The sequence below is a fragment of the Ascaphus truei genome, chromosome 5, assembly GCF_040206685.1.
Source record: "Ascaphus truei isolate aAscTru1 chromosome 5, aAscTru1.hap1, whole genome shotgun sequence".
In the NCBI taxonomy this organism is placed as follows: Eukaryota; Metazoa; Chordata; class Amphibia; order Anura; family Ascaphidae; genus Ascaphus; species Ascaphus truei.
Window position 1 is genome coordinate 210,383,111 of NC_134487.1, and position 23,728 is coordinate 210,406,838.

At 38.2% G+C, this 23,728-nt stretch overlaps 1 protein-coding gene across 19 annotated transcripts in view; it reads left to right on the plus strand.

Moving 5' to 3' along the window:
* FBXW11 (F-box and WD repeat domain containing 11) overlaps window positions 1-23,728 on the plus strand; it is an 85,418-nt gene that overhangs the window by 56,254 nt on the left and 5,436 nt on the right. For 18 of the 19 annotated variants that reach the window (XM_075601640.1, XM_075601647.1, XM_075601636.1 and 15 more), the window contains 6 exons: window positions 2,358-2,476; window positions 2,719-2,968; window positions 11,226-11,344; window positions 11,968-12,078; window positions 13,896-13,974; window positions 15,499-15,687. In XM_075601640.1, the coding sequence (XP_075457755.1) occupies window positions 2,358-2,476; window positions 2,719-2,968; window positions 11,226-11,344; window positions 11,968-12,078; window positions 13,896-13,974; window positions 15,499-15,660 (840 nt within the window). In that variant the 3' untranslated portion in view covers window positions 15,661-15,687. Of the gene's footprint in view, window positions 1-2,357; window positions 2,477-2,718; window positions 2,969-11,225; window positions 11,345-11,967; window positions 12,079-13,895; window positions 13,975-15,498; window positions 15,688-16,485; window positions 16,652-23,728 lie in introns of all 19 variants that reach the window. The other variant, XR_012801807.1, reaches the window with a different exon arrangement.

Genomic DNA, 23,728 nt, shown 5'->3' on the forward strand with positions numbered 1-23,728 from the left:
TACAAGTATTTTGGATTTCCTGCAGGTGGGATTTAACAAAGGTCTGTCTATACTCTGTCCATGTAGCAAAATTGTGAATTGCAATATATATTTTTTAAATGCCCAGATTCATCCAAGACTTCATCAGAACTACAGATAGAATAATGCCTTGATTTAGGGATCCTATTGTACCATTGGATTTACAGATGGTCTTAGAATTTTGAAGAAACATCCTTTTGAACATCTGGATTCTGTAGACTTAAGTTGATTATCATTGTCACGGGAGACCAGTACTTTTTCACCGAAACCACCGGGATCACTAGCACCAGACAGGACAAAGTTATTGCATAAAATGGGGTTTATTCTAGCATTCCAGCAGACAAAACAAAGATGTACAAAACACGATACAATACCGCCTGGGGACTAGACTCTAGCCTCGCTAGGTGCAGGGGCCTGCTTCAAGAAGGTTTGTCCTGTCTGCTTCTCATCCAGGTTCTGAGGGCTGATCACACAGCAGTCCCTCTGAGATACATCTCCAGCTGGTCACAGTCAACATAAAATTCCTTCACAGAATGACTCGGTCTCTGTCTCTCAGTCCTCTGAGGGAATCTGCACACTCCTTCCCAGAGTGTCTCTCTGTCTCAGCCTCTCTTGCTCTCAGATGCTCTCTGGAGGTAGATCTCCTCTGATCAGCAGAACCCCTTATATAGCCCTCTGTGGCTATCCTTTACATGGGAGGTGCTGCTGGACAATCAGAGCATTGATTAGGTTGGTGCCACAACAGCCAGAGGGCGTGCCAAGAACCCATACCCATCCCTGATTAAATCAGTCCCCTCTAAACAAATGTACACATAATCCAATTAACAATTTACAGGGCTGACTCCCAAATCACATCACAGAACAAGGTTAATTCGCTAAACTGTGGGATTGCATTTACAGGAAATAACAAATACAGACTTTGAAATACATTCTTAGACATGGAAATACATTTACACTTTCCCTGTTCTTCCCCAGATATTTAAAGTACATTTGGCCAAAATAAGCCTTACAAAGGTGGCCAAGTTACATAGATTTAGGGTTAGCTAGCTGGGCTTCATCCCAGTTTTGTGATGCCAGCTAGCCCTACCGTCACAATCATTAAGGACCATATAACCGACCATAACTTCCTCAAGATGAGTTAGTCTGAGGCATTGTCCTGTGATCCCCATACTGCATTTTCCATCAGGACAAAGTAGCCCTCCCCGCGAAGCCTGCCTTTCCATATTATAGTTGTTCCTTCTCTGTCCGGACCGCAAAAAACATAGTGAAGATATTATACACTCTTTAGGTGTAGTCAGAGCCATAAAGAACAATATCATAAGAACAGAAGAATTAGAAAGTCCAGAAATCTGTTTGTTCTGTTTGCAGGTCAGCAAAAGGGGAAAGCTGCACTGATGTCTGTAATATAAAGATGTACCGACACTTATTCAAGAAACACAAAGCACTTAGGATAATGTCCTGATGTGTGCAATGGCCACATCCTGTGCGATAAGGCAAGACGCATGAACACATAAGATCTGGAAAACTGCAATGTGACCTTCACTCAATCAAATCACTAAATCAATTAGGCTGATCAGCAGAAGCTGACTTCGGAAGGAAGGTCATTGGGGCTGGATCATTATTATAATTTGCCCCACCCAATTTTTGAGGGGAACTGTTTTGGGACATTCATAGTTACATAGTAGATGAGGTTGTAAAAAGACATGTCCAAGTTCAACCTATGCTACATTTAGACAACAGATACTTTATCCTATATCCGTACTTGCAGTATATTGATTAAGAGGAAGGCAAACAAAAACCACCAGTGAATATCATCCAATGATATCTCATTCCGTACTGTCCTTTGGGAGGGATGGGAGAGAACAGAAATTGTACTACTTCATTTCATTTCTCCTCCCTGGCAGTGCATGCCCAGTTCCTATCTTTAATTTGATCTTTTAAGAACATTTGCCATTTATATTCGATCATTTGCTTTTCGTTCTTTCATATTATAGCTTTGTAAATATGCACATTAGGCTTGGCTAAACATACTGACCAGGGACTGACGTAGGAGCTTATAAGGTTTCAAGCTAGTCAGGTGGTCTGTGTCCTACCTACAGCTGGGAGGGGTCTCTACTGTAATGCACTGCTCATGGAGGGACCATTACAGATGACATTATCGGTATGTAAGATTTCCAGTTTTTGAGTAATTGTTGCCTGCTGTATTTATTTTGTGACTTGACCCCTTCATCTTGTTTTGTAGGAAAACTTTTTAGCCTTTAAAAAACAAAGTTACTGGTGTCTTGGTATTTACTTGTGAACCTCTTTGTAAATAATGTGTTTTTCTTTGAACAAAACAGATTTGGGACAAAACAAGCTTGGAGTGCTTGAAAATTCTGACAGGACATACTGGCTCAGTCCTATGTTTGCAGTATGATGAGAGAGTGATAGTTACTGGATCTTCAGACTCCACAGTAAGGTATTTGCTGCACAACCATATTTTTATTAAGATTAAATATTTGGAACAATTCGTTCTTGCAGTAAAGTTACTCTGATAATTATCTCTGTTTGGCAGACCTAATTGTATACATTCAAACAAGGCAGATTTTTTTTGGTAAACGTTTGTCATATTACATTATTGTTTACAAATATTGAAATTTTGGAATATTGGTTTTGAGCTTTTCTAATGCAGTGATTTTTATCTCTTGTACTATAATGTAGAGTTTGGGATGTGAACAGTGGCGAAGTTCTGAACACACTGATTCATCATAATGAAGCAGTACTTCATCTTCGTTTCTGCAATGGCTTGATGGTCACATGTTCAAAGGATCGGTCAATTGCTGTTTGGGATATGGCATCTCCTACAGACATCACTCTGCGTCGTGTCCTAGTTGGCCATCGTGCAGCTGTTAATGTAGTTGACTTTGATGATAAGTATATTGTTTCTGCTTCTGGAGATCGAACTATTAAAGTAAGTTTCATGCTGAAATCCATTCTTAAAACCTTGCAGTAAAAACAAGTTAATTGTGTTCTGGACTAGTTTTATTTTACTGTACAGATGTAGCCAGGGTTATTGTGCCTGCTCGTAACTCAGAATATCGCGCTCTAAAGCAAAATGCCATTGAAGTCTATGAAAGACTCACAGGGTGATGACCAAAAATAAGACCTGGTGCACCCTGTTTCTTGCTCTCTCTTCGTCTTGGTGCCGGTGGCTTGTTCCTTCCCAAACAGCCCTTGGTACAATCAAAAAAATAACAATGTCGCACTTATTGCTTTGCAAGGCAGTTACTGCATTTATTTAACCACACGTGCTGTCAGCAATAAGAAAATAAATGCAGTAACTACGGTGAGATGGTAATAAAACAGAATATCTCACCATAATGCCCCAGCGGGTGCAATAACCCAAGCTTACAAGAGTAGTGGCCAGAAAATAAAATTGTGACCTGCACTAGTAGTGTACAGATTTGATGTCTATATTGATCCTGAATAAAATGACTCCTGACCAGTTAAGATGTGCCATCCATTAATGTGATACTCAACAAGTCACTTTATAATTCTAATATCAAGAATTGGACCCTCCACTTTTGAAAATCCAGGCACTTCAACAAATAAAGAGAAGCACATGTAGTTTTTAGTTATCAGTGCAATAACAGGCTGTTTTGTAAACATTGGGTTCAAAGTGTCTGTTCTTTCATTTTGAGTGTTCAATATAACTTGTCCTCTTTCAATGGAAATAGCCATTGTTGTGGTTAGGGCAGGAAAATGAGTCTTTAAAACAATATTGCACTATATGGTCCAGCCATTAAAATCATTAAAAAAAACATCCATTGCACCATTCAAAGTATAATTTACTAAAATGTGCTTTCAGTCTACTAATTAGAGGCTGAGGTATATACTATCCACTTTTTCACCGAATTATAAAAAGTGTTCTTATTGCATTAAAGTTGCAGTCACATGTCCATTATAAACTGTTACAGAATAAGTGTGATTGGTTTCAATTGGTGTGTGTAAAGCACTGATTTTGCAGTGTCACTTTTGCAGTGTCGCTGTCTGGACACCATTTTAGAGCGCACATAACTTTCTCTATATGTCACACCTACATCCGTTTAGACTAATCGGAATTAAGCTCTGTCCATTTGGGCGTAGGACACCACTTTCAGCAATCTGGTTCCATATAGGGCTCCCTGCTATCCTCCATATACGTTATTTTTGTCCTACTGGTCAAGGGGGTAGGTTCTCTAATCAGAGTTTATTTTTCTGCTTCTTCGTACAGGGTGCCTTTGGGCTTCCCTATTACCAGGTAAAGGGGAAGACTTGCCTGAAGTCCCCTAATTCAACAATACATTTGTTTTTGGCCAGTGAGAATCAAGCAGGTGTGGGCTTACCCATGGTCCTAAAACGCAAACAATACAGAACCACAACAGTGGTATAAAGATGAATGTCAACCGCACCGTATACATCCCCTACCTGCATCTCATACACAAAATATATTAGAACCCTTTTCTTTTGTTTTTTGTTCAATATTTGGAAGCACTCACCATTTTATAACAACATTTTCCAAAAACATGTTGAACTTACAGTATGTCATACTAAAAATTAAATACAACACCAATTAGCCATTGTTAAATATACATTTCTCAAGATACAACCTCATTGCGGACTATAGCTGCTTAGCCAGTACCAACATTTCATATGGAGAGTCGCCTAAATCCTGCCTAAAGGATTACCATGGCATCAGTCAGCAGTTTAAAGGCAAAAACAAGGCTGTGAGTATTATAGGGACCAGTCTCGCATTGAGTGTTTCGTGTTTTTCTGCAGCAGCTTCTGGGGCAGTCCTTAAAGTGAATCTTGCACATTGATATGTATAGTCCCCAATAAATGATCCAATTACTATACCAACTGATATGGAGCCTTGTTCAATTCCAGGTGTCGACTCCTTGTGACCGTGGGCAGGTCACTTTATCTCCTTGTGCCTCAGGCACCAAAAACATAGATTGGATGCTCCACGGTGCAGGGACTTGTGCCTGCAAAATGTCTCTGTAAAGTGCTATGTAAAACTAGCAGCGCTATAGATGAACATGCTATTATTACTATTATTATTAAAGGCATAAAGATACAAATACTGTAATAAACATATAACGAATTGATTCTGTGTGTAATGTACGGTTAATATAAAACTCATAATAAAAGAAAAAATGTATCTAGAATGGCAGATACCCAAATCATGTCTTTAAAAAAATACACCAAAGATTTTTAAGGTTACAAATCCAACTCATTCTCTCTGCAGGAGTATATTTTTCAAGTCCCCTTTCCGAAGGCCTAAATGTTTTGTCTTCCCACAATGTATGCACCTCATGTTGGCGTTTTGTTTATTGCCCCCATTGCAGTCCCATGGCGGAAGTTTAACTTTACAGAGTATATTCTACAGTGCTTGGCAGCTAGGTCTATGGCGCTCAAGCCACAAAAAGAGCATTATGGTTGACACTGGATGGCCGGCTCAACATCTAAGAGCAATCTCTGTGCCTTAGGCTGTGCCTTAGGCCGTCTCCATACTCCTGCCTCTCGTGCTGAGGCGCGCTCACGCTATGCCTGGCCAGCGCAAGCAGGAGCTTTTGCCTGGCCGGCGAGCCAGTGAGCGCGCTTGGGAGGCGGGGCATCAACCCACCCACCCCGCTGGCAGCCAGTCTTTCCCTGTCCCCTTGGGACCCTCTTTGACAAGAAATTGAATGCCATTATTTAAAGTTTGTCAGGAGGAGCCAGTTTCTGGCACAAGTGGAGATTGTGGCGCCTGTATGGTTAAGCAACCCAATCAGACAGCAAATTTTAGGGAGTTTCAATATTGCCGGCCTGGGATATAATATTTAAGACAAGCTATATGCAAGGCAAGGTGACCTTTTTTTTTTGATCTAGCGGACAGGTAACATTCACAGGAAGGCCTGCTAGAGATGAGGATTGAGCAGATTGCTGTGGGAGGAAGACTTATTTCACTTCAGGTCGGCATGGGCTCAAAATAACCCGAATGACCCATGTCACTTTATCTCCCTGTGCCTCAGGCACCAAAAATCATAGATTTTAAGCTCATCTGGGCAGGGACTGTCCATACAAATTCCTATCTGCTGCGTACCGTGCGCTATACTGCAATTGTGACATGCTTTGGGTCCAATAGAGAGAAGCCCTATATGGAATAAAGTTGTTTGTTGGTGAACATATAGAGGGCGAGGAGAATATTTCTAAGCCAGAGGGTCTCTGTAGGAGCGGGTAAAGAGAAGCCCCAAATACATAGTTACATAGTAGATGAGGTTGAAAAAAGACGTAGGTCCATCAAGTTCAACCTATGTTAAATTTAGGCAACAGATACTTTATCCTATATTTATACTTATTGATCCAGAGGAAGGCAAACAAAAAACCCAATTAAGGGGAAAAATTAATTCCTTCCTGACTCCAAGAATTGGCAATCGGATTAATCCCTGGATCAACATCCTTCCCATGTATACTTATTTGGTATATCCCTGTATACCTTTCCCATCTAAAAAGTTGTCCAACCTTTTTTTTGAACAAATCTATTGTATCTGCCATCACAGTCTCCATGGGTAATGAATTCCACATTATAACTGCCCTTACTGTAAAGAACCCTTTCCTTTGTTGCTGGTGATATCTCCTTTCCCCCAACCTTAAGGGATGGCCCAGAGTCCTTTGTACTTCCCGTGGCATGAATATATTTGTATATAGTTATCATATCCCCTCTTAGACGCCTCTTTTCTAATGTAAATAAATCTAATTTAGCTAGCCTCTCCTCATAAGTTAGAATGTCCATCCCCTTTATTAATTTGGTGGCTCTTTTCTGCACTCTCTAGTTCCATAATGTATTTTCTTAGGATTGGTGACCAAAATTGTACTCCATATTCAAGGTGTGGTCTTACTAGTGCTTTGTAAAGGGGCATAATTATGTTTACTTCCCTTCCATCCATTGCCCGTTTGATGCAAGATAAGATCTTGTTTGCCTTTGCAGCTACTGCATGACATTGGGCACTATTGCTAAGCCTGCTGTCTACAAGCACTCCTAAATCCTTCTCCATCAAGGATTCCCCCAATATATCTCCATTTAATTTGTAAGTCGCCTTTTTATTCTTGTATCCCAAATGCATAACCTTACATTTATATGTATTAAACCTCATCTGCCATTTACCTGCCCACGTTTCCAGTCTCTCCAAGTCCTTCTGAAGAAATTACATCCTGCTCTGATTCTATTACCTTACACAATTTAGTATCATCAGCAAAGATGGAGACTTTGCTCTCGATCCCAACCTCAAGGTCATTAATAAACAAGTTAAAAAGCAGGGGTCCCAGTACCGATCCCTGAGGTACTCCACTCACGACTTTAGCCCAACCTGAAAAAGTTCCATTTATGACAACCCTCTGTTGTCTGTCCTTTAACCAGTTTTCAATCCAGGTGCATATATTATTACGGAGTCCAATTTTCTTTATTTTGTACACCAACCTCTTGTGTGAAACCGTATCAAAAGCCTTTGCAAAATCTAAGTAGACTACATCAACTGCATTACCCTGGTCTAAATTCCTACTTGCCTCCCCAAAGAAACAAATAGTTAGTTTGGCAAGATCTATCCTTCATAAATCCATGCTGACAATAATAATTTTGTTTTCCATTAGGTATTCCTGAATATTATTCCGTATTAAACCTTCAAGTAGTTTCCCTACTATTGATGTCAGGCTTACAGGTCTGTAATTTCCCGGTTGTGATCTAGCTCCCTTTTTAAATATAGGCACCACATCCGCTTTACGCCAATCTTGTGGTACTGAGCCTGTGGAAATGGAGTCCTTGAATATTAAATATAATGGTTTTGCTATTACTGAGCTTAACTCCTTGAGAGCTCTTTGATGTATGCCATCGGGGCCAGGTGCCTTATTTACTTTAATTTTTTCAAGTCGCTTATGAACTTCTTCCTCAGTTAAGCAATTGTTCATTAATATGGAGGTTGTGGCTTCCTCCTGCGGCACTACTATTGAACTTGATTCTTCCCTGGTAAACACAGAGGCAAAGAATTTGTTGAATACCTCAGCTTTTTTCTTATCTCCAATAATAATCTGCCTACCCATCTCACACTGAAAGGGTCCTATATTTTCTTTTCTCATTTTTTTGTTATTAAGGTACTTAAAGAACTTTTTAGGGTTGACCTTACTTTCTATTGCAATCCTTTTTTCATTATCCATTTTTGCTAATTTGATTGCCCTTTTGCAATTTTAGTTACATTCCTTATAATTCTGATACGATGTCTCTGTCCCTTCTGACTTCAAGAATCTAAACGCCTTCCTCTTCTTGTCCATTTCCTCCCCTACCTGTTTATTTAACTACATTGGTTTTGACTTATTTCTTTTATACTTATTACCCAAGGGTATACACTGATAAGTGTGCTTTTCTAACAATGTTTTAAAGACTGCCCATTTATCTTCTACATTTTTCCCTGCAAAAACATCATCCCATTGTATTACTACTAGATTAGACTTCAGTTTATTAAAATCTGCCTTTCTAAAGTTTAAGGTCTTTGTTGAACCCAAGTAATCTGTTTTTTGATAATTTATTTCAAATCAGACCATGTTACCCAAATGTTCCAGGACTTGAATATTTGTTATTACTTCTACATTGTTTGATATGACCAAATCCAGAACTGCCCCTCTCAATAGTACAATAGTGTGCACTCGCTAGTCTATCTGACGAACTACAAATGTTTGTTGCAAAGGATAAATTAACTGGAAGTTAAACAGTGAGTATGAAGGTGTAACAAAGAGAGTAATGTTACCTTAGAGGATGGCCCCAGACGCAAGTAATAGTGTATGCCAAGAAGGCAGGATGAAGTTAATAAAATAACAAACTTTAATAGGTCCTACTGACCAAATTAAAATAAACGGGGACAATAACTACTATATACACATGGTGCAAATTTTATACAGTGCAGACTGGTGGAGATAATCACTAAAGATTGCACTGTTGTACCCTTCCCAGAATGAACCATTAGGAGGATGCAACACAACTCGCAGGGAGCCAGATGGTCCAAGCAAATAAGGATCTGTGTGATTGTTATATAATCACAGGGCTGTTGAGCGGCTGGCTTAGTGCTGCATGCAGTACTGCAGAACCACTGTTGTGTGTGGGCCGACAGCTCAACAAGTTAGATTAGGTGGTGCTTGCGAACAATAGTGGTGCTCGTCCTGAATGGACCAACGGCGCTGGCGGCGTGATGTCAGCAGACTACCCGATGTACGTTTCACGTAGGTGACTTTCTCACAATTGTACTTAATTGATCAACTCCAAAGAAGGTTAAAAATAAGATTAGAAAATACAAAGATCTAAAATATATAAATGTAATTTAAAAAAAAAATTGATAAATATAAGGATAAACAGACCGTTGTGAAATAAAATAGGCTTGGTGGAATATTTATTCAATAAAAGTTGCTTGGTCTAGATCTGCATTGGGTCCACGGGGTGATGAAGTTTGGAGTTTATGGATCATATAGAGATAGATATAGATCATATATAATATACATATACATATATACACACTTGTGTGAAAAAGAAAATATACAGTTGAATTCCATGGTTTTACATATCAGGACATAATAACAATCATCTGTTCCTTAGCAGGTCTTAATATTGGGAAATACAACCTCAGATGAACACATGACATATTAGTGTCATTTATTTACCAAAAATAAAGCCAAAATGGAGAAGCTGTGTGTGAAAACTAACATCCTTACTGCTTCCATTGGAATTAAGATGCTAAGTAGCAGACAAGTGCTGCTAATCAAATGCCCTTGATTAATTGATCATCAGCAAGTGTGACCACCTCTATAAAAGCCGAAGTTTTAGCAGTTTGCTGGTCTGGCGCATTCAGGTGTGTTAACACACTGCCAAGGAGGAAAGACATCAGCAATGATCTCAGAGAAGCAATTGTTGCTGCCCATCACTCTAGGAAGGGTTGTAAGGCCATTTCCAAACAATTTAAAGTCCATGATTATACAGTGAGAAAGATTATTCAAAAGTGGAAAACATTCAAGACAGTTGCCAATCTTCCCAGGAGTGGATGTCCCAGCAAATTTACCCCAAGGTCAGACCGTGCAATGCTCAGAGAAATTGCAAAAAAAACCAAGAGTTACATCTCAGACTCTACAGGCCTCAGTTAGCATGTTAAATGTTAAAGTTCATGACAGTACAATTACAAAAAGACTGAACAAGTATTGTTTGTTTGGAAGGGTTGCCAGGAGAAAGCCTCTCCTCTCTAAAAAGAACATGGCAGGACAGCTTAGGTTTGCAAAGTTGCATCTGAACAACCTCAAGACTTCTGGAACAATGTCCCTTGGTAGACGAGATTGGTGATGATCAAGATCATATTTTCTATCTAAAAATCTGTTCTTTAGAATTTCAGATTTCAATACATTGATCAAATGCTACAGGTTGGATATCCAGTCCTTAGCTGACGCAAGTTTTGGACATAAAATACTGCACACAGTTTTATCCAAATAAAATGGGATTGAAGCATGTCACTCTCTGCATTTATTTTTTCCCCTCAACCTAGAGCCCTCCAGTTTTTATCGCTTGGGTATGTCCCACTAGTTAACCACCGTCATGAATCGGGCAAAGGGAAAATGTGTAATAGACTTAACATTTTCTTTTCCCTGGTTCCATTCATGATGGATATATCCTTTGCCATGTTAATTACTTTCTGTAGTCTGTTCTAGGATCTGATGATAAATGTTAAGGTGATGGGAGGAGCCTTTTTAGTCTACCTGCAGGCTTATTTTTTCTGTTCCACCAGAGTTGAAGGGGTGTAGCTATCACCACCATGAACTGACTGGGAAAAGAAGCGGATTACGCATTTTCCCTTATTATTATATTGTTAGACTAGTCAGATGACTGACGTGAGGAGGAGAGCAATATGTGATGGAGGCTGATTCTTTGAGATTTGTCGAGGCTTAATTCATACAAGTTTCTCATTTGCACTACTTAAATAGCTTCTCCAAATGGAGACTAGTTGTAGGAGAGTTACTACATTACTCGAATGTTTTTTGTCAAATGTAATTTGGTGCGTTTGCGAGCAAGTTGTCAAAGCACTAGAAGCAGTCTTGCTTTTAGGGATGCGGTATGTGTACTAGTTGGATCCATAATTTTATATTCTAGTATGTTACCTTAAAGGTCATATTCTAATGTTTTTCAGGTCTGGAGCACAAGTACCTGTGAATTTGTTCGCACCTTAAATGGGCACAAACGTGGGATTGCATGTCTCCAGTATCGGGACCGTTTAGTTGTGAGTGGCTCTTCAGATAACACGATAAGGTAAGATGATAAAAACTGACTAATGTTTTTTCTTTTCTTAAACATTTTGATATAGATATAGATGAAGATAGATCGATCAAATCCATTTTTTTTTAAAGTGTTGTGTATCATTATACACTTAACACCCTCTAAGCCTTTCCTGGTTTTAACGTGTGAGCAAATCTTTCGTTGTTGAACGTTGTATGCAAAAATAAATAAAAGATCAGTTGATTCTTTAATATAATTACTTCTAACATTCTGCCTACTTTTGTTTTTCATGTTGCAATCTGGCAATATCTTTATAGAAATAGTTTCAAGCCTTTTTGGGGTTGGTAAAATATTTATTTTGCCTCAAAGTAGTTGTATTTTCTCAGAATAGCAGGAGGCATTCTATTTCTAACTATCTTTGAACCGTGGGTAATATACATGTATTATAAGCTGGCTGCTTATAGATGTGGGAAGTTTATTTTTGTTTTCACAAATTTGAGTAAACCGATTTGTCTTATTTTTTTTAAATCATGACATTTTTTATCATCTTTAAATGTGTCACTTAACTGCTAAAAAGAAATGAAACAATACAAATAGTTGTACTTGCCCCAAATCTGCAAAAATATTAATTTAGAAACTTTTTTCTTTTCCTTCAGGCTATGGGATATTGAATGTGGTGCTTGTTTACGAGTGCTAGAAGGGCATGAAGAGCTTGTCCGCTGTATCAGATTTGACAACAAGAGAATTGTCAGTGGAGCTTATGATGGGTATGTACTATGTTTTTAAGACTGGACTATTGTGCAGACAGGATGCATCTTGCATGCTTTTCCTTCTTTATTATATAAACAAGTGTCTAGAAATCGCATGTGACTATTTTTATATGAGAAACAAATTAGTCATCCATGTTAATATAATTCTGTGTACAGACCCCCAAAGAAGTTCCGAAGGGAACAAAACGCGAATCGGGTAGAGATGACGCAAGCACTGTGACTTCATTGACGCGACAAACGCTTGGTTTAGGTCACAACCGGCACAGGGACTGATAGTTTACAGTATAATACTAAGCTAGCTAAATGAAGATGTGGGCCACTGAAGGCAACCACTAGCAGTAGTTAGATGCTAGAGCTGAAATTTGAGCCTTTTATCATATTGGCTAATAACTTACACACGGAGCAGATCCGGGACTTAATTGAGTTATAGGAGCTACACCATAACATTTAAGTTTAACCAAGTTAGCGGAGCCGCATACACAATGTTGGAGTGCTTAACTTTACTCAGGGCTCGTGGAGGTAATGTTACTATACCAAAACCCTAATCTATCAGGGATGATATAAGTGGAACCTGATCTATTTGATCAGGATCACCTGTACTAGCAGACACTACCTTTGATTTGTCCGCAAGCTAAACTATGATATGGGCCCCCAGAGGTAGCCACTAGCATCAGTCAGCTGTTAAAGAGGAGTTAATAGCCTATTTCCATATAGGGCTTTTCCTCCACTTATGAATTAATTGCCACACTCGGCACAAATTTTGGAGTGTCTATAGGACAAAGTGAGGACTGATATTACCTATCTATCTCAAATCCCAAGATTACCAGGGGAAATATTACACAATTCCATTGATCTTAATACCAACACTGATATCACATCACCATCAGGTGGTATGAGGGAACGTTTTTACATAGAAGCACTGAACTACTCTATACCCTTGACATTCGGGTTATAAATTAATCAGGATAATATAAGATCTTTCACTTGTTTATTTGTTTTCATAATTCACTACCAAGTATATATATTTATCACTAAGGTCTCTTTACACCACGCTATACACCAGTGGAATGTGTCACCTTTCACCCAATATTGGGTGATTAAACTGTACCCTCTACCAGCGGTGTGCAAACTAGGGGCGGGTGATTATTCTGGGCGGTGCAGGTGGTTGCAGAGGCCCGCGCTCTTCCCCAAAGCATTTAATGCCTGGGGATTGCGTGAGGTCCCTGCAACACTCCACTTACCTTGTTTCAGCCGGCTGGGTGATGTGTTGCCATGGCAACGCGGCGTCAAATGACGCCTCAAATGACGCCGCGGGGCAATGTGACATCACATGCGTGAAATGACGCCGCGGGTCACGTGACATGATGTCACATGACCCCACTGCGTCATTTGACAAGGATGTAAGGTAGGGGCACAGACCAATGCTGTATTATACTCCAGGCACCCTATTAATACGTCATTGATTATATTGGACATTACCAGGACACCTAGGGGTTCAAAATTGGTTATTTCAGCGTCATATTTTTAGGTTTTAATTTATATAGAGTTTCTCCCTTATGGTGCGATATAATTTAATAAAATGTATAATTCTTCATTATTTAATTAGTAGAGGCAGAGTGATAACTATAAGGATTCTTCTTTCAATTCACGCTAATATAAACAATTGTCTGGAAATCGCATGTGACTATTTTTATATGTGAAATAAATGATAGGAAACAAGTTAGTCATCCATGTTAATATAATTGTGTGTGTGTGTCTCTCTATCTAGCCTTTTAAATGGTAATTGTAAAGCAATTTGTGAATTACTATTTCAGAAAAATTAAAGTGTGGGACCTGCAGGCAGCTTTGGATCCCCGTGCTCCTGCAAGCACATTATGTTTGCGTACTTTGGTGGTATGTATATGTTTTACATTATGTATTCCATTAATATTACAAGCCTGAAAATGTGGTCTTAAGCAGCAACCCCGTGTTTTTAAGAACATTTGAAAATGTACAAAAAAAAAATGTCCGCTAAGGTCAACCCATAGAAAACTTAGAATGCGGTTTTATGTGATCTCTCCAGAACAAGGTTGGCTAAACTTGATTTTCAAAAATGATTCAAACAAAACCCCTAAATAGTTAAAAACATACATTTCTAACAGAAGTGACAGTCTGGGTAAAAAAAAAAAAAAAAAAAAAAACGTGTTGCTTTTATGATCCAGTTGTCGGAATTTTGCTTTGACAAAAAACTGAATGTTTAAAGACAGCCAACTTCAATTTTATATACACATACACACCGCTTTTTTTCCCGTGAAAAAAGGTGGGGATTCTGTGGTTTTCCAGCAATCTTTTTGTGAAGAGCTATTAACGTCTTTTTAGATAGGAAAGGTATACAGGGATGTACCAAATAAGTATACATGGGAAGGATGTTGATCCAGGGATTAATCCGATTGCCAATTCTTGGAGTCAGGAAGGAATTTATTTTTCCCCTTATGAGACATCATTGGATGATATGACTCTGGGGTTTTTTGTTTGCCTTCCTCTGGATCAATAAGTAAGTATAGATAAAGGATAAAGTATCTGTTGTCTAAATTTAGCATAGGTTGAACTTAATGGACGTACGTCCTTTTTCAACCTCATCTACTATGTAACTATGTAGTAGCAGTTTGCGCATGTGAGAGCTCATGTATGCGCAGACGGCTACTGTGTTAATAGCTTACACAGTAGCCGTAGGGTCAAGGCGTACCCTCCGAAAAAAAGCACTGTACAGGCATACCCCGCATTAACGTACGCAATGGGACCGGAGCATGTATGTAAAGTGAAAATGTACTTAAAGTGAAGCACTCCCCTTTGCCCACTTTTGATGCATGTGCTGTTCTGCAATTGTCATATACGTGCATAACTGATGTAAATAATGCATGTGTAACAGGATCTGTAGTCTCCCCGCTTGTGCACAGCTTCGGTACAGGTAGGGAGCCAGTATTGCTGTTCAGGACGTGCTGACAGGCGCATGCGTGAGCTGCTGTTTGCCTATTGAGCGAAATGTACTTACTCGCGAGTGTACTTAAAGTGAGTGTCCTTAAAGCGGGGTATGCCTGTATATAGATTTCCTCACTTTATTTATTTTTTTATTTTTTTTTAAATCTGACTGCCACTCCAGTTTGTAGGGAAAATGTATATGGGTGCAACTGCAGATTTAGTTGTCGCTAATGCAAAACAAAAAGCGAGCACCCACCAGACGAGCTGGTCAAGGTGAAATAATGTAATTTCTGTCTTCCTTGGGAAGAAATAAGGAAATTGCATTGTTCACGACTGGTTCGAGGTCTGTGTGTATATTACATAGATGAGGTTGGACAGACCTGTACATAGGTCAGCCTACAGTATGTTATCTATTATTACTAACTGTTCTTTTTTTTTTTTTTTTAAACACATTTACAGGAACATTCAGGACGTGTGTTTCGTCTTCAATTTGATGAGTTTCAAATCATTAGCAGTTCCCATGATGATACCATTCTGATCTGGGATTTTTTAAATGTTCCACCTAGTGCTCCAAATGAGACTCGTTCTCCATCTAGAACCTATACATACATCTCCAGATAGCATCATGCACTTTACTGCCCTGAACAGGTAAAGATTGAATTTATTTGTTGTATTGGTGTTTGCATTCATTTAGTCAAAATGCAAGAAATATTTCCAAGGATACCTTTTTTTGTTCATAGGGAAGTTTATATGATTAACTGGCCAACATTTAAAAGCCACATTTCCACTTAATGTGCCTTCAACATTTTATTAGTTTCAGAATTTAAGATGTATTTAATGGCTATTACATTTTAGAACTAAAAAAGAGACTAACAAATATAATCATCTAACAGTGGCGCTCAATTTAAAGTGGTGTGTTCTCTAGGGTTTTTAAGCAGGGGGTATTTATCGCTGAACTGTTATTTTCTTCAAAGACCCTCTGCTTTCTGGGATATTTGCCTCCATAAGGGCTGCTAATAGCAACCCATGCTGGGCACGGAAAATGTCTTATTTAAAGGTCCTGCGGGCAAATAAAAAGTTGCAACGTCATTCCTTACAGCGTCCAATTGGCCTGCATGATACGAGATCTTTAAATAGATTTGAGATACTTGCAGCCACTGTAGAGGTACAGTATGTATATCGGCGCACAATGTCCTTGGAGCTGAAATTAACGTGGTACAGCTCAAAGAAAGCTCTTTTGTGTCCTTGAATAGGCCAATTTAAATGTGTAAATAGGTTTATTTCCCATGTATCTAGGCTTGTTTACAGGTGTATCTTCCACATGCAGTAGTGCTGACCGTAGGTATGTTACATAGTTACATAGTAGATAAGGTTGAAAAGACATGTCCATAGAGTTCAACCTATGTTAAATTTAGACAGATACTTATCCTATATTTGTATTTACAGTATATTGATCAAGAGGCAAACAAAAAACCCCTGTGAAACATTGTCCAATATGGGAAACAAATTAATTCCTGACTCCAATAATGACAATCTGATTTCTCTCTGGATCCTTCCCAAGTTGAACCTTGTTTTTGAAGATATCTATTGTATCTGCCATCAGTCTCCATGGGTAATGAATTCCACATTTTAACTGTCCTTACTGTAAAGAACCCTTCCCTTGTTGCTTGTGAAATCTTTCATTCAACCTTAGGGGGTGACCCTGAATCGTTTGTACTGCCCTTGGGATGAATAGTTCTTTTGAAAGCTGCTTGTATGGTCCCTGAATATATTTGTATATAGTTACCATATCGCCTCAGTTGTAAAGTAAACAAATCTGGACTCCATATTCAAGGTGTGGTCTTACTAATGCTTTATATAATGGCATATTTATGGTTGCTTCCCTTCCATCCATACCCCGCTTAATGCAAGATGAGATCTTTTTTGGGGGCTTTGCAGCTACTGCCTGACATTGGGCAGTATTGCTAAGCCTGCTGTCTACAAGTATTCCTAAATCCTTCTCCATCAAGGATGCACCTAATTTTGCCCCATTTAATTTGTTAATTGCCTGTTTAGTCTTGCAGCCAAGTGCATAACCTTACATTTATATGTATCTGCCATTTACCTGCACAAGATTCCAGTTTATTCAGTCCTTCTGGTGAGAAATTACATCCTGCTCTGATTTTACTACCTTACACGAATTCATATCAGCAAAGATGGATACTATGCTCTATCTGCCAACCTAAACGTAATGAATCAACAAGTTAAAAAGCAGCTGTCGCAGTACTGATCCTTGAGGTACTCCACTTATAGCTTTAGCCCAACCTGAAAAGGTTCAATTTCAACAACTCTTTTATCCTTCAACCAGTTTTAAAGCCAGGTGCTAATACTTTACGAATGTCTTATTTTGTACACTAAACAATTGCGTGGCACCTTATTAAAACACTCTGCAAAATCTAACTAGACCACATCAACTGCATTATCCTGGTCTAAAGTCCCACTTGCCTTTTAAAAGAAACCAAGAATATTTTTTTTAACCATTCAGTATTCCTGAATATTATCCCATACTAAACCTTCATGTAGCTGTCAATGTTCCAAATTGACAAACGGGGTTCATTTGATAATGAGTTTATTGCACAGTATGATCATACTCATTCAAAAGTCTTAAAGACCGTGTCCAGGCAGCCTCTTTATACATTTCATTTCCTTTGTTCAAAATGTGTTACTAGACAGATTATACTAACCACTCCATAATTCTTAAACCAATCATTTTACAGCTCATTAAACCTGGTTAGAACTGGCCTCAAAACAGCTATGAATAGATACCTGGTACATTCTCTCACTAGAAATATGGGCGTTACTTTAGTCAGTCGTATATCTACTTAAAGTGGTGTGATAAGTGTAAATAGCGCTCGTGCCAACAATATACAGTGATTACAATATAAAACCTGTGATACAGAGTATGGTGAAGGTAGTCCTTGAGCTGCTTGAAAGGTTGATCTGGTATCTCCCAACCAGATATGAAGTCTGCGTGGATAAACCTCCTATGGCGCTGAGGAAAGAATGGACGTAGATTCTTGTGCAAAAGTTCTTTTCTTAAGCTGAAAACCTCAGAAAAGGAAGACAAAGAAAGGCAAAAAACACTGCAATAGTGTATTACCCAGGGACATACTATAGTGTATATAATGAGAGCATTTATTTAATAAAACAATTGATATGAAACAATTAATAAAACAATTGATCAATCAGATATAGAAGTATAAAACTTCCAAGCGCTTGTGCTTAAGGAAGATATGCTGCTCCGCCGTGGTAAAATTGAAATCCTACTCACCGGACATGAGTAGGACATGTGCAAGGGTTTAGGGTCTTTATCTTCAGAAGACACCGCTCGCCGTGGGGTGCGTCCGTATGTTGATGCGGGGGGACCGCCTGCAATGCTCGTGGACTCCTTGCCGACAGAGTTCGCTCGATCGTCTCCTCCGATGACGTCACCGCCTGGATAACACTGCTACGGTGTCCCTGAGTGGCCAAAAACCTTTACAACGCGTTTCGAAACTCCTATTGATGGGTTTCTTCGTCAGGGATGGTTGCTACATGGGAATATGCTTCTTTTTATACCCCAGATAGTTCAATTGGGATAATTGGTATGAATGTCTTTTGGAAACACCCTAATTAAAGTCCTCCGTTATGAGTATACATGTGAAAATCAATTATATTACATGAAACAACATTAAACAGATGGCATGAAACATTGAATATTGAATAACATTAACAGATGAAGCGCAATACTAAACACGAATATTATTGAATGTTATATAAATACATAACAATATTACAACAATTATGTTAATTAAACTTTGTACATATTACTTCCATCCATACATGGACACAGGGACATATGTTTGTGATAGGACTTCAATCCATTATATGGTTGATTGAAGGAAAATAATTTAGGAAATGAATTAGTAAATAAATTAGTGCAAAAGGAAGTTATATGGAAATGATATATAATTGAAATTCCTTCCTTATAATGAACTGTATGTCCCTAATATCAGTATCGATAGAACTATAATATGCAGCATATGCAAAAAGACACACAGATTTGCATATAACAAAAAATATATATTGGATACTTAAACCCAATTGGGTAATTTAACACCAGAAACTTGATGGTCAACAAGCACTTGTGTGGATGTGGAGAACTATTTTTAAAGAACTATTTATTTAGAGAGACACATTTTGAGGAGTGGAAAGCCCAAATGAGCGATTATAGCATTATTCAGGTGATTTTACAATATCAATAATTGATGTGTTATTATTGTGGATCTTAAAGTATTATCGTGAATTAATTTTTTATTTAATAATTTATTATTTAATAGTAAATTGTGGTGATAAACTAAATTAGATTAAAGTACCGTGACTGATGAAAATATTTTGCAGTGATGAACATAATAATTTTGTGATTGTAGAACTAAATTTATAGTATAATATAGTGTAATTATGATAGAGATGAAGTATTATTAGTGCTGGGCAGGCTAATACACAATGGCTGATGTTGCTGGCAGACAAGGACAAGGGCATCCAGCCAGTCATATGATGTGATAATCACTATTTGAGGAAAGCTGACAAATCGAATTCAACATTTAAACCTTGGGGGCTGAGCGTCTTTTAATTCAAAAATCCAATAGGATTCCCTTCTGGAAATGATATTTATTTTGTCTCCCCCCCTCTTACAGAATGTAGGACATTCTATGGCATGACACTTCAGTCCTGCTGGACTTTGTGCGTGTTTTAATTTGAAGTGGAGAGAAACATTATGGGCCTCAAAGCCTCTCTTGATGTTATATATGTGCTCTCCAAGTCTTCTTTGTAGTGTTCTGCCCGTGCGGCCCACATATTGAAGGCCACACGGGCATTCCAACAGATATATCACAAATTGGCAATGACCAGGTCAGATTTATTGGAATACAAACCAAAAGAAACAACTAATAACAAGACAGACACTGTTGCATTTATTACAAAATATAGTTCATTGGCACCACAGATTATTAAAACATTTGACAAATACTGGGGTCTTCTGAGACAAGACGACATCTTGAAAGGATATCTGAAAGAAAAACCAGAAATATATTTCAGAAAAGCAAATAATTTAAAAACTAAATTGTCACCCAGTTGTCCTTTCAGTAGAAATACACAGAATACAAGAGACATAATCAAAGGATACTTCCTATGTGCCAAGTACACAGCATGTCAACATAGTATTAAAACTCAAAAGTTCTCTTCCAACATCACACACACAGAATATCCTATCAGAACATTAATAAACTGCCATAGCCAATTTGTAATATATCTGTTGGAATGCCCGTGTGGCCTTCAATATGTGGGCCGCACGGGCAGAACACTACAAAGAAGACTTGGAGAGCACATGTATAACATCAAGAGAGGCTTTGAGGCCCATAATGTTTCTCTCCACTTCAAATTAAAACACGCACAAAGTCCAGCAGGACTGAAGTGTCATGCCATGGAATGTCCTACATTCTGTAAGAGGGGGGGAGACAAAATAAATATCATTTCCAGAAGGGAATCCTATTGGATTTTTGAATTAAAGACGCTCAGCCCCCAAGGTTTAAATGTTGAATTCGATTTGTCAGCTTTCCTCAAATAGTGATTATCACATCATATGACTGGCTGGATGCCCTTGTCCTTGTCTGCCAGCAACATCAGCCATTGTGTATTAGCCTGCCCAGCACTAATAATACTTCATCTCTATTTATCATAATTACACTATATTATACTATAAATTTAGTTCTACAATCACAAAATTATTATGTTCATCACTGCAAAATATTTTCATCAGTCACGTTACTTTAATCTAATTTAGTTTATCACCACAATTTACTATTAAATAATAAATTATTAAATAAAAAATTAATTCACGATAATACTTTAAGATCCACAATAATAACACATCAATTATTGATATTGTAAAATCACCTGAATAATGCTATAATCGCTCATTTGGGCTTTCCACTCCTCAAAATGTGTCTCTCTAAATAAATAGTTCTTTAAAAATAGTTCTCCACATCCACACAAGTGCTTGTTGACCATCAAGTTTCTGGTGTTAAATTACCCAATTGGGTTTAAGTATCCAATATATATTTTTTGTTATATGCAAATCTGTGTGTCTTTTTGCATATGCTGCATATTATAGTTCTATCGATACTGATATTAGGGACATACAGTTCATTATAAGGAAGGAATTTCAATTATATATCATTTCCATATAACTTCCTTTTGCACTAATTTATTTACTAATACATTTCCTAAATTATTTTCCTTCAATCAACCATATAATGGATTGAAGTCCTATCACAAACATATGTCCCTGTGTCCATGTATGGATGGAAGTAATATGTACAAAGTTTAATTAACATAGAATTGTTGTAATATTGTTATGTATTTATATAACATTCAATAATATTCGTGTTTAGTATTGCGCTTCATCTGTTAATGTTATTCAATATTCAATGTTTCATGCCATCTGTTTAATGTTGTTTCATGTAATATAATTGATTTTCGCATGTATACTCATAACGGAGGACTTTAATTAGGGTGTTTCCAAAAGACATTCATACCAATTATCCCAATTGAACTATCTGGGGTATAAAAAGAAGCATATTCCCATGTCCCTGACAAAGAAACCCATCAATAGGAGTTTCGAAACGCGTTGTAAAGGTTTTTGGCCACTCAGGGACACCGTAGCAGTGTTATCCAGGCGGTGACGTCATCGGAGGAGACGATCGAGCGAACTCTGTCGGCAAGGAGTCCACGAGCATTGCAGGCGGTCCCCCCGCATCAACATACGGACGCACCCCACGGCGAGCGGTGTCTTCTGAAGATAAAGACCCTAAACCCTTGCACATGTCCTACTCATGTCCGGTGAGTAGGATTTCAATTTTACCACGGCGGAGCAGCATATCTTCCTTAAGCACAAGCGCTTGGAAGTTTTATACTTCTATATCTGATTGATCAATTGTTTTATTAATTGTTTTATTAATTGTTTCATATCAATTGTTTTATTAAATAAATGCTCTCATTATATACACTATAGTATGTCCCTGGGTAATACACTATTGCAGTGTTTTTTGCCTTTCTTTGTCTTCCTTTTCTGAGGTTTTCAGCTTAAGAAAAGAACTTTTGCACAAGAATCTACGTCCATTCTTTCCTCAGCGCCATAGGAGGTTTATCCACACGTAAATCTACTTGGCAGCGAAAACCTCCCATCCACCAGACACATTCTTAATCACAAAATGGATACTAGAGAGATAACAGACTTTACAAAATGGAAACTGAACATGGCTTTCAATCCTTCTCCAGAGACCCCCCCCAGTCCATTTCAGTAATATATGAACAGTATCCTGTTTTCAGCAATATTATTTCGTCATAGCTTTCCCACTATTTAGGTCAGGCTTACAGGTCTGTGGTTGTTATCTAGCTCCCTTTTGAAATATATGAACCACGCCGTCTTTACACCAATCTTGTGGTACTGAGCCACTGGAAATAGCCCTTTAATATTAAATGTTATAGTTTGGTTATTACTGAACTTGGCTCCTTTGGTGCATGCCATCGGAGTAAGGTGCTTTATTTAGTTAATTTTATCAAGCTACCTGTACACTTCTTCCTCAGTTAAACAATTGTTCATGAATATAGAGGTTGTGGCTTGCCCCTGTTGCAATGTTTTTGCAATTGACTCCTTGGTAAATACAGAGGCAAAGAATGTATTTAAAGCAGCATTTCAAGCAATATCCTACATGTGTTTTTTTTTTGTTCGTTTTTTAAATCCGTTCTGTACTATGAGAAAATACTTGTAGCATTTAAAAAAATAATAAAAAAATTGTAATCACTTTTTTAATGTTTCTAATGTAGGAAGCATTTCTAAAGTGACAGACCCCTTCCCCTTCTGATAGTCTCTGGCTCTTGAGCCCCGTCCTCTCTGGCAGTGCACCAATTGAATCTCGTAACTGCCCAGTCAGTCATATTCCAGGACTACATTGCCCCAAATGCTGTGCAAGGACTGAATTAAATAACCCGAAGCAAGCTATCGATTACAGGAGAACGGATCGATTTGCAGCTTAGCTAATCACTTGTCAGTGTGCAGATGGTATTGATGCACATATTGAATTGGGAAAAATATATATTTTAAAAAAAAACGGCAGCTTGAACTGCAGCTTTAATACCTTTGCCTTCTCTTTATCTCCACTAATTTGCTTGCCCATCTCACACTGAAAGGAGTCCTACATTCTCTTTTCTAATCTTTTGCTTATTATGGTACGTAAAGAACTTTAGGGTTGATCATACTTTCTAATCCTTTTTCGTTTAAAAATGTTGCTAATTGATTGCACTTTTGGAACTTTTGTTACATTCCTTATAATAAAATGTTCATGCCTCTGACTTTTAAGCAGCACTCCCAGTTGCATTTCCTATGTTTATTTATTTTAATTATAGAGTTGATGCATGGGGTCTCTTGAGTTGAACGTTAATATCTGCTCCATGGACAACCTGCTTCCTAAAATACTTGGCTACGTAGGGGGTGCCAGTTTCTCTGATGGTAGCTACTCCGGGGCTTGTTTAAGCTAGCATAATGGTGGCTTTACGTGTCCTGCATCTTCCGGACCAATTGGAAGCTTCGACATCATTCCCTTGTGGCTTC